This window comes from Polypterus senegalus, chromosome 8, assembly GCF_016835505.1.
Source record: "Polypterus senegalus isolate Bchr_013 chromosome 8, ASM1683550v1, whole genome shotgun sequence".
NCBI lineage: Eukaryota > Metazoa > Chordata > Cladistia > Polypteriformes > Polypteridae > Polypterus > Polypterus senegalus.
The window spans coordinates 87,013,851-87,026,693 of record NC_053161.1 but is presented as its reverse complement, the minus strand read 5'-3'; the positions used below and the strand labels follow the sequence as shown (position 1 = coordinate 87,026,693).

At 33.1% G+C, this 12,843-nt stretch overlaps 1 protein-coding gene across 1 annotated transcript; it reads right to left on the bottom strand.

Annotated features, from left to right (window-relative positions):
* Nucleotides 1-160: 160 nt before the first annotated feature.
* cep41 (centrosomal protein 41) lies at nucleotides 161-12,193 on the bottom strand. The gene is made up of 11 exons (XM_039761381.1): nucleotides 12,090-12,193; nucleotides 11,061-11,124; nucleotides 9,686-9,733; nucleotides 8,825-8,886; nucleotides 8,614-8,683; nucleotides 7,869-8,031; nucleotides 7,506-7,672; nucleotides 7,107-7,174; nucleotides 4,614-4,728; nucleotides 3,918-4,130; nucleotides 161-1,395 (listed from the first exon to the last, which is right to left on the bottom strand). Exons 1-11 carry the CDS (start codon nucleotides 12,120-12,122, stop codon nucleotides 1,289-1,291), a joined length of 1,110 nt encoding a protein of 369 aa, XP_039617315.1. The 5' UTR covers nucleotides 12,123-12,193; the 3' UTR covers nucleotides 161-1,288.
* Between the last annotated feature and the right edge of the window lie 650 nt (nucleotides 12,194-12,843).

Genomic DNA, 12,843 nt, shown 5'->3' with positions numbered 1-12,843 from the left:
ATGAGAGTAGAAAATACTTCTACATTTTAATGGGTCACAGAAGGATCATGCAAAAGTAGGAAAAAGTACAAAATGAAGATAACTACAGAAAACAATCTATATTTCATCCTAGCTCTGCATTTCACAACCAAAGTAGAACAGATGTTTACTAAAACTAAAGTTAATATTTGTACACTTTATTAAATTAAAACATAATGACATTTGAACACTGTTAAAACTTAAGTAAAATTAGACAACAAACACCAAAAAGTGACCTCCCTGGTAAGAATGCTAAGTTTTATATTTAAAAATAACTGCATATTTTGTACACAGTACACACAACCTTATAAAACTAAAAATAATGGGAAGAATGGAAATCAAACTCTTAAAAGGTCATCTAAGGAGTATTAATACGTAACTTACGACAGACGACATATTACTAGGATTTGAACAGGTTTATACAGAAATAACAAGCAAACATATTTACATAAAGTATGTACATTTTGCAAATAAATTACTTTCATTTTGTCTTCAAGTTTTTCCTTACAACAACTTTCCCAAGCAAATTTATGGATTTTTAAAGGTTTCATAAATGCATTTTAAACTGATACACACTAAACATTAAATATTTAACTGTTAGTAATGTAGTATTTAAATTATTTTTTACATTTTTTAATATTCTTAGAAACTGCATATTCTCAAGTCATAATTTGTTTAAAGAATATAATTTGCAAAAAAAAAAAAAAAAATGCTGAAAGAATAAAAATACAGCAAACTACATAATTTGCACTAACGTTTAATGTGAATTTAGAAGCAAAAGACCCCCATAGCATTTTAAGCTGGTATGATATTCATCAGCTAAGGTGAAATCGGATTCAAAACAAATCCCAACAAGTATTATAAATAAGTAACCAATAATTTAGCTGTGAAATAATCTAATTCTTTTTCTATTAAAAAGATATCAGACATCCACCAATATTAAAATATTCTACAATGGATAGAAATCTTTTATTTAGCATAGTTAAATTATTTTCCATTAAGTACACCATAAACATTTTCTAGCATAGCACCATCAAATGGGGGGTGTTCGGGGGGTGGAGGGAGAGAGAAGATCGTTGCATTCTAGAAATAGATGCTAGCAGTACAAACAAATGACATCTAGCTCACACAAACATTTACAGAACATAATACATTAGGAAAGGTACAAATATTAAAACTATACAAATTATACAGAAAACATTTACTTTTAGTGTAGGCTGATGAAATCCTATGCAATAAAAATGTTCCATGTATTTACAACTTTTTTTTCCTATTTCCATGGTCTGCTACTTTTTGAAAAGCCACTATCTGAGCTAGTTACAGATGAAGCACGACTGCTCCGTGCACTTGATGACTTTGTCAGCCTACTGTAGCGACCTAAAAAACAAAATAATGGTTGTGTAAAAACAGATACAAATCTTGTTTAAAAATACTAAATTTATACACGCAATATTACAAAAAAAACTCCAAAAACATACATAAATGTTTCACGTTAACCAGCAAAACACTACTAACTTTCCATTAATGACTTGACATTGTTTGAGGTGTTACAGTGTAAAGCAAGGACTTCTATGATTAAGAGATCTACGTGAAAATATAAACACATTCATTTCATGGTTGATTGTAGGCAAGGTTTCAGTTGAAAACAAAACAATATTTTCTTTGCAATTCTAAATAAACTAGTTTCAATAACACATACCATTCTTAAACTAAACATACTATTCTCAAACTTGTTCACTTCAATTCATGGTCACAGTGGTTCAGAGAATGCTGTGGCAGTGTTAAGGACAAGACAAGAACCTGACCAGACTGGAGAGTTAGGTGAATGCAAACAACCAAATCCTCAAGGTTCAAATTCAAGACTGTTTTTTAACTTAACACATGTCTTTATGATGTAGGGTAAAAAGCAGTTAAGAATTACAACATATGGAGTGATTAACACAATAGTGCACATAATGAACAAAGAATTGTAAAAAATAAAGGATATTCAAAGGACAGATGTGCCTTTAAATAAAGGTAGCCTATATCCCATATACCATGTTAGTTTCTAAATATAACAGCATACAACAAAGACTAAAAATGAAAATGTTAAAATACAAAAGTATTCAATCCCCTTGGAAGTCATCATAAATATCTGCATGACAAAAGATCTGTACACATATTTATCCATTCAGTACTTTTAATGTGAACTCTTATGCTGTAACAATACATTTTCAAAGTCAAAAATAAACCATTTTCTGAAAATATTTAACTGACAAAGAAAAATTTAAAAGTTAGTGTATGGGTATGTATTTAAACATCTGTGCTTTGGAAGCTCCATGTTTACACAAATGACACAAAGGTGAGAGTCATTTCTCTCTCTCTGGATATAAAAAGCACCCCTTGTAAGGGTCATAGTCTTTGTTGGACAGTCACTGCAAAAATGAAGACAAAGGGACATCTTGCTGATGTGAGAAATAAAGTAATTGAAATGCACAAAGCAGGAAATGGCTACAAAATATATCCTGTTAAGCAGTGTTGGAGCCATCACCAAAAAGTGGGAGGTTTCATCACAGCACCCAGACTCTTATTAGAACACGCCATCCCTCAAAGCATAACATCAGAGCATGATTTCGACTGGCGTTAAGAGGATACTAAAAATGCAATGTCTTGTAAATGTTGAAGAGACAATGGATGGACACAAATACTGCACAATATTGCAGGAGAACTTGTTCCATTCTGATATGAACCCATGGCTCAGGTGAAGATTCATCTTTCAACAAGAGCCTAAGCGACACTGGAATGGCTCAAAAACGGAAGGCTGAATGGTTTGGAATGGCCAAATCAAAGCCCTGATCTTAACGCTATTGAGAATCTGTGGCACTATTTGAAAACTGCTGTTTAGAGGTGCTATCCCATCAACCTAGAGCAGGGGTACTCAACGCCAGTCCTGGAGGTCCGCTGTGGATGCACGCTTTCTTTCTAACTAGCTTCATAATTAAAAGCTAGGCCTAGCAGATAATGAAAGTGGGTATTTAATTATACAGCTTTGCTAGTGCTTTCATTTTTCCAAGACAAATCTTTATCACATTGCAGATTTTTCATTTTCAGTAAATATTATCCACATGTTTTGTGGTCTGGAACATATCTGTACCTTTTGGTCCTTCCCTTCTCTCTCATTTCTTTCAAGACATTGTATTAACACACATACTTCCTGACGCATGTTCACAGGTTTAAATAGAAACGCGTAAGTTGGAGAGCTGGTGGTTCCTTTGCCATTTGTACCTCAGTATTAACTAATGGCTAGTTATAAAACAGGTGACACAACCTAAACTAAAATAGACAATTAAGGGTTTTGAATCGAAACAAATCGAGTTAAGTTAAAACTAAGCCCAAAAAATCATATTAGCTTAATAGTTAATGAAGAGGTTCTAATTAAAAATTTGGTTAAAGCAAAAACCTGCAGCCACTGTGGACCTCCAGGACAGGAGTCGAGTACCCCTGACCTAGAGGATCTCTATAAATTCCGCCAAGAAGAATGGGGAAGAATCACTCCTGAGCAATGTGCAAAACTGGGACATACAAGGCTGTCATTGCAGCAAAAGGGTTCTGCACAAATGATTAATGTGTAGGGCTTGAAAACTTATGCAAAACACTAACTTGTAAGCTTTTCTTCTTCAGTTACATATCTACAGAAAATTATTAATTTGGACTCTGGAAATGTGTTTTAACAGCATAAAATTCCACATTAAAAATACTGAATGGATAAATATTTGCACAAATCTTTTGTTATGAAAAAAGTTAGAATGACTTTCACAGAGATTGAATACTTTTACACATGACTGTAACTCTTACTAATCTTACTTTTGCAAACTTAAATGTGAAACAAAAACATAAAAAAAATCAGATTTGATACATACTGTTTGCATCAGTAGGAATAAGAATTTCATCAAAACGAAGCTGTATTTTGTTTAGGTCATCAGTAGTAAACCTCCACTTATTTTCAGCAGGGTAGGATGGCTGTCTTGGGGTAGAACGTTTTCGAGTGGCTGTTGGAGAAAATTCCTGAAGGCTTTCTGGAAATGAACCTGTTGTCAGGCCCTCTGGAAATTTTTGAGATATTACTTTTAAACCTGAAATATTAAATCACAATTTCAAAGCCATAGTCATTGAATATTTCAAAATATCAAGCCAAATATCATTTTGAACATCAATATTTTCAAAACAAAATGCCAAAGTCATTGCCACTACATCTTATATATTTTAAAATACAGCTTAAAAAAGCCAAGTAGCAATCTGAACACCATTATTTTTTGTTACTAAGCCAGTTTAAGAATATTTTTCTCCAGTATTACTTTAGGACGACTTAAATAAGATTCAGTTTTTTAACTACCACAAGATGCCACCCACCTAAAACAATGGTGCAAAGCAGAAAGAAAATCACTACAAATGAAAGGTATCAGTCTAAAGTACAGTATTTTGTTTTTAATAGGCAAAGAAAAGAATTGTGAAATATGTTGATAATTGTATTCAATTATTTTTAAAACAGAGCAAGGATCAAGTCCAAATGTACAAGTGCAACCAAGTATACTGAAGGTTATTTATTCTTTACTTACCTCCTGAAAGCATAAACAAATTTTCAAAACCTCGTTCACACATAGTAGTAGCAGCCTGGCTAGCAATTCTCTCATCTTCATCATAAACAATGATGATCTTTCCAGAAGCATTTTTCTTAGATGGCAGTTAAGAAACAGGACTAGTAACATGCTTTACATTAGATTTCCTCTATTCTGGCTCCTTAATCACCCTCTGACTCCAATTGGCTGTCTCACTTACCACTTCACCACATAGCAGCTAATGTATGGGGAGCATACTGGCGCAAAAATGGCTTTCATCGCATCATCCATATTGAGGTTACACATTAGTAGTGGTTGAATTGCCTCCCCACTCACTGAAGTGATTTGAGTGGTGAGAAATGCGCTATGTAAATGTAACAAATTATTAAACTTTTCTTAACACAAATTGAAATCATAACTTGGCTTAACACACAGGGTTATTAATTAAGTACATTCTCCACCTTCACACAAATTCTACATTCCAAAATGGCATATGTCATTTGTTGGTGGTGTGCGGCATAAATCAGGCTGACCAGTGTTTCTAGCATCAGTTAGTATTCTACTAAATCTTGGAATGGGAAAAATTAGTGACTTTGACACCGCTTGTGCCAACTATTCTACAGCTATTGCCCACTATAAGATCAAAGGTGTCAAAGGAGAAAAGTGCTAAGTAAAACAAACAGGCAGATGGGGAACAACCACGCAAATCACTTCTGAACTCAACATTGGTATGCAGAATGCTTTCTCAGAATGTACTAGTTGAATTTCTTCTGGAATGTGCAACAACAACAACTGAATACCACACTAAATGCTAATGTTGTCAGTGAAACAAAAAAAAAATGTGAAATAGGTTATGTGGGAAATCAGATCATCCCTGTTTTATATGTATAAAAGGAATGCTCTGCTACCCAACCAAATGGTCATTGCTTATTTTTTGCCAAAATATGGTCCAATGCTTTTCCTACAGTAAAGAGAATATTTTATTTTGTAATTTCTCTATTTTTAAGCCTCACTGACTTCCTGAAAAAGCCTGCTTCGTTTTTACTACATTCATTTGTTTAGCACGATGATATTGAACATTTTCAGTAATACAGTTTTAATAACAACTATCAGAAATCCTATCAACTTGGAATAAACATTACCCATTAAACTTGGCTATATATGAGGGAGTGATCAAGACATTTTGGAGTATGAACTAATTAAAACTAAGTAAAAAAGTTTTACTTTTAAAAATAATTGCTATGAACAATAACACACTTGTTAAAATGGACACAAAGCTGTTCTTTGCCACTTAGATAAAACATCTTCCTTGTACAACCATTCTTCTGTAACTGATTTAACACATTCATCACTGTCATTGTATATCCAATGGAGGCAGTCCTTCAGTTTGGGGAACAGGTGTCAGTCACACAGGACCAGGTCTGAAGAATAGGGTGGTGTTGACGTTTCTTTATATAAGTTTCACAGAGCAGACTTTGTAATCTTTGCAATGCAGTGTTATAGGCACTGTTGTGAAGCAGGAGGGGTATGACTAACAGCTTTCTTTGCTGCTTCTCTGACTGGCACAGAAGGCAAAGAAAATCTGTGAAATAAAGAGACTACACTTTCAGCACTTTAAAAAAGCATAACTTGTTTGTTTGTTCCTTTGATGCTGGAGAATAACCACACTTCCTTTACTTTGTCCATTGCTTTGACTGATGTTTGGAATCTGGGTCCTTAGCTTGAAATCATCCAAAGAACATTTAATGTGTTAATGCTTTATTTCAGTTGTCAATGTGCATAAACTGGAAATATTTACACAACCCACAAGTAATCCCTTTAATGTCTGCAACCTCACACCATTAATTTTTGTTTCTTGCTCCACAATGGAAACATTTTCCTTAATTAACGATACCGAAAGTCATCCTCAACAGGTGCTGGACCAAAACAGAATTCTGTAGCCCTATGGGAAATAAGGGGACAGGTCCTTGTATACATTGACTAAATACACATTAATTACAAAAGAAGTACTGTTCCCTTGCATTTGAAATTTAGAAGTGGTAATTTTGTGTTAGTACAGGTTTACATACAATATGAATAGTGGAAACTTGAACTAAAAATTGCTGTGAATTACACAAGAGCTAAGTCTTTGGCCACTTACAAAATTGTTTAAATTCAACACTTTCTAACACCACCTCATCCAATAACACTATTTTGAGCATTAAAATTGACACAATGAATATCAAGTGTTAATATGCCAAAGAAAGAGAAAAACAACATAGTTAAATGTGTTAATTAATAATGTCAAAAGACATCCAAGCTCTAAATTTAGATATTAAACTATGAAAAGAATGTAGTACAAGTGAATATTTCTTAACACTGGCTATTTACCTTTTTGTTACAGTATTATCATGGTACAAATCCCATGAACTTGCTTAATACCATAATGTATGATCTTGGGGTGGGGTGTTGGAGTTATTATTTCTAACTTGATAAATATTTTTAAAAGGATACATATTCCAATATATCCTTTGTGTATGGATTCATTGTTCTGGAAAGAGTTGCAATTGGGTAACTGTATGCTGTGGGGAAAAAAAAAAAATTATCCACTAAAATGCAAAATATAAATGTTAGCAAAGCTCTTAAAAAATAGTTCATAATATTGTTTATCTAGAAGAATTAACCAAAATTATACAAATAAAAAACTCCTTAAATTGCCAAAACAGTGAAAAATATACACCCTGTAAAAACAAAGAGGTTCAGTCTTCAAATAAACTGCTCTAGGCACATTTGGTAAGCTTACAGGTTAACACAGAAAAAAAGAGTATTTCAATTTTAAATCCAATAAAAAAATTAATTTACTGCAGCCATTTAACTCTAAATGGTATAAGGGTTTTTAGCACTTAAACTTACCTCCAATTATATGGCACTGATCATAATGATCTTTCTCCCTTACATCAAGTAGTAAATAAGGACAGTCTGGGTAGGGTATATTAACATCCATCTCATTCATTATGTTATGGTTGAAATTCTTCAGTTCGGGTCTTTCTAAGTCCATTTCACCGACACCAGTTATGACACTACAAATTAAAAAAAGGAAAGCTTTTTAAAATTAAGAAACGTTTTACTAGAATGGGTCATTAATCATTTCTTTCTGTTTTTAATTACAAGAGTTAATGTAATTTAAATTTTTGATCTTAAAACAAAGCAAAAGTAAAACCATCAATGAAAAAGCATCACTTAATCAATGTTGACTTTGCACTGTAACAGTTTTACCTTTGAAGTGTTGATCTGGCTGATAAGACTCTCTCTTCTGTTTCATTATTGCTATCAAAAAATTCAACAGGTGATGACTGCTGCTGTCTCTCAGGGCTGTCTTTTCCCTTAGTCATTACTGAATGCTGTTCTGTGTCTGCAGCAGACACCACTGAAATGCTGTCTGCAATAAACAAACACATAAAAGGTAAAATAATACCCCCAATTTTGTACAAGGATATTCCATAAGATAAGATTTCAAAGTTTAAAATTCACTTTTCTCATACCTCCCCATCCACTCAACCCCAACCTGCCAACAAAGAATTTGTTCTGGTGTCCTGCAATCACTTCATATTGGCAGTGTAATCAATCTCTCTTTATCAGTAGTTTATTTATGATTGTAAATCAACTGTTTTCTAACTTTACCTTCAATTATCTCAAACGGAATTTTTCTTGCTACTTAAGAAATTAAGCACCTTTAACAGCTATTTGGTGTCCTGGTCATACTGAATACAATCTTAAGTAAGTAAAAAACAAATGTGCAAACATATCATTGAAAAACTAAACACGTTATTATAATGCATACTTTTGAATTCAGTTATATGATAATAGTTTTGCTCCAGTGAAGAACCTAAATACAGTAGCTGTTTCGGCCTAAACTTCAACTCAGAAGAGCTGGCATAATCTCAAATAATAATGGAATGTATACCCCAGCCTAACAATATTTAATGTTGAAATAATATAATATAATTATGATTAATTTTACCTGAAATACTAGCAAGGTCTTTATCACTTTCAACATTATCTAGTTCTGAAACCGAGGCAACCTGGAGGACCTGTTAGAGGAAAATGTATATTTGTTTCAGTTTCTCAAAGAACATACCATGTCATAAAAGACATGACATAATCCAGAACAGAATACCATTGTCCTAATACAAAAAAACAATAACACACTTGTTAGCAACTAATACACTTACCAGTTGTGCAAATGTAGTCACTTTAAGTCTTTTAAAAAGCTCATCTTTTCTATACCGGTAATCTAGAGGTAAGTCACATCAAGTGGAATTAAAAAACTATCAAAATCTACAACATCATATGACAGAACACAAGCATAACATTTGTATTATAAAGGATTAAAAAACAAACAATCTGCATTTAATAGTGTATGCATATTACTACCAACCTGGGTCTTTACTGCTTTTCTTCTGTGATTCCTCATAACTGGTGGACATTGTTATGTGTGACCAAATGTTTAATTGCCCTCAAAACTTAGACTTTGCTAAATTCTTAAACTGACGATTGTCTGTCTACCAAGACCAGTGAGCTCCCAGCTCCTTTCTAGTTTTCATTTATTGTCTGCTTTATTGGAAAGGTTTAAGCCCAGCCTCTTGCTCCTGACAACATTTTCCACTAATGCTAGTTTGGCAGAATCATATGTTTACCTGATGCTCTTGTTACAAGGCAGACAGAGAAATTACTGTAGAATGCCACAATACCTAGCACTGAGAAAGGATCACCTGTTTCTTATCCATGAGAAATCTGACAAAATCCACTACAAACAATCAACTAAGCACAAAGAAACTGTTCTCAGAGTACTGAAATTTGTTACAAAAACTACTTTGGTTTTGAATGAGAATTTCAAGGCACACACTTTAAAAGTTCTTTTCACACAAAACCAAAACAATGTTCCCATTTGGTGATATAATGAATATTAAAACACAAACTACTTTAATGGTTTAACCATGCTCTCGATAACAAATCTTGTAAAGAAATTTATAGAACAGTATTATATACTTTAGTATTGCTTATAAAAAAAATAAAAAGCTTATTATACTTACTTCTTTTGATTTCTTCTAACTTCTCCATATATTTTGTCAGACTACTTCCTATTACATAGAAAACATATCTATATTATTTAAACTATTATTTACTACTTATAAATTATAACAATATTCTGAGAAGCATCATTATACTGTATAACAGGCAGCATGGTCTGCTGAAGACTAGGTTCATAGTCCAGCCTTGTCAACATATGAATGGACTGTACATGCCTTCCCAGTGTCTACTTGCCTGTTTTCCTCCCACCTTCTAAACATGTTTAAATGGTGTGTGAATATACCCTGCTATGGACTAATTCAACTCAATTCAGTTCATGTTTGAACTGCGCTCTTCACCAAGTGTAGGTGCAGAGCACTGTGCACGTTCTCAGGTAAAATGCAAGTATAGAGGTTACAAAATACTAAATACAGAATTAGTACACATAAAGACACTAGTATCACATTCAGGTGTTGCTTCACTTCTTAAACAGGATACTGGCAGGCAAAGCTCAGAACATCCATAACCAGAAATACAATGTTCAGAAAATGGATGGACCTTTTGACAGTAATAAACTTAATGTGTCATTTTACAAGAAGACACTATTATATATATATATATATATATATATATATATATATACACACACATACATTTTCTGTTGGTGCTTAAGTATGTTAAGCAATATGCCCGAGGTAAGAACTGAACTGTATTTCTTAGCCATTAGGCATTTCAGTCTACCCTCTGATGAAACTATTTCAATTTTACAACAGGCTTAATAATGAACTAGCTTTTAAAATATGTATTACTTTAAAATATTCAAAACATTGGCAAAAAAATCATTTACGTTGTTCATCTAATGATGCAAGATGAAAAAAAATACACTGTAGTTATCATATTACATTTTGTTTGGCACAGCACACTGTGTGAAACTGGATCCTTAGTAACTGGAAAGCAGCAGCCTCATTAGCATCCTCCAAGATTTTCACACAACTATGGGAATACTTTTACGAGACAATAAACTACTGTCCATTCATAATAAATGGATTGTCTGACCATTCTTCCATCCATTTTCTGAAATTGTTTTTCCACTGAAAGGCTGAATTTCATTTTTCATAAATTGTAAATGTGTAAAAAAGATACTTTGATTATTCACAAAAAGTTGTGATGTAGTGTTCAGTCAAATCTTAATGGCAACATTTTAAGAACAAGATTTCAAAACCACATACTGCAGGTTGGTTGTTTAGAGAAAAGTTTTAAAAATTGACTTGCTAGGTTTCACATACAAGTGTTTGAATGATATTTCATGCAGTAAATTGAAGGCTAAATATATAACAAGTACGGATTAACTCCAGTAAAAATAGTAAATAAAGCAAATAGTTTAAAGGGTAAATATACCTGTATCAAGTCTTGATTTAACATGTTGATATTTTGGATTTCTTGGAATTTTCTTCTCCAAATACTAAACAGAAAAAAAGGTATAACGCAGTCTCAAAAACAAATAAATCTGGAAAATATTACAAGGATTCTTTACTATTTATTACTGCAATCACTAAAGTCAAAATCAACAAGCTAAATTTAACACAGAAGATGTGAAAACAATCACACACTAAGAGCTTACTATGTTCATTTTATTATAGATAATCGAAGAGCTTCATTTCATTTATCGATTTAAAGCCATCCTGGTGCTTTAAATCGATAAAAAATCTATGTGTATGGTCTAATTATGTGCTACACAGGTATCCAGGGTTAGCTTTGTTAAAACAAAACAAACGAACAAAAAATGAAGCCATAAACAGTAATAAATCTGAGGTCATTAATTTAACGATTCCACTGCAAGGTTAAAAAAAAAAATCAACCCAGTAGATCAAATCAGAGTTAAAAATTTTAGCGACTCCACAGCAAACGTTGCTTAAAAGATTCGAAAAGGCAACTGTTTCGAGAGTAAACGATCCTATTCTTGTTAAAATGTGCTAGAAAAAATAAGAAACGGTACTCGTTTAGGCTGCGTATTGGTGAAATTAATATTTGTTACAGCAGTGCGAACAAAAAGCCCAAAACTCTTAAAGTTTAACACAATGAATGAAGCTGCGATTCATATTAACGATTAATTTCAGCAATACAGCAAATAAGATAAAGGTTAAGTGTTGTTATAACGTGTCCCTTAATATTAGTTATTTTCTAATGGTGTCACTGGAGACATTAATACAAAATTGTAAATTATGAATTAAAACTATAGATGTGTATAATCCATTTAGAATACAGATGCTATGAAACACATCCCGTAATACAATTCAATATCATGTTTCCTGTTACTACGAATCACATAGTTCGGGCCAACAATATAAGATTAATTTCTGCGTTCATTACATAATATATGCCGTTTGTGGAAAAAAATTAAAACAATAAAGTATGCATATGTTTTACCTCCGTGTGACCCAAACCTCTTTTAGCCGACATATTTTCAAATTGGCGTTAACTCTATGGGAAGACGTTTAACAACGTTTATGCCGATTGACTACTGCTCAGAAATCAGCCAATCACAATCGACCTCTTTACTGGGTGAGAATGCACTCAGTAAATCTCTGAGCTATGATGTTGCTAGGAAACGGCGGACGCCTTTACTCCCTCTCTGTAGTCCCGCCACAGAAACCTCCTTTTACTCATATCTTACTGTATAATCATAAATATACTGTTCAGTTTTGTATTAAAATATAGTGTAATAACGTGAAACGCGATCGTTGCTCATATAACAAGCTTTTGCTGTCGATATTCTTACAAATGTGTATTTGCATAATTCACATGATTATTATGCATATCTAAAAAGTTTGAACCAACTGCTTTCAATGGGGGGAGGGGTGCTCAAATCCGTTCCTTTTATGTGCTGTTCAGCATGGGATACATTCCTAATGCTTTCTCATTTGGTTAGCTTTCCTGGTGCCTTGCTGTCATACCATCTTCATAAGGTTATTCCTGTTTTTGATGGTATATGTCTATCTGGTTTTGTATTTGTGAGAGCCTGTAGAGGAGAACATAAGTCAGCTTGCTTGTAGATGGATGCAGCAAAGAATAATGGAGAAGATACAGGGATTTCTGGTGTGCCATCTCTAAGATAAATGTTGAATATGAAGCATTGCTGAAAGTTGTGCTGAGATGGGATTTGAAACTGTCTCACACCCAG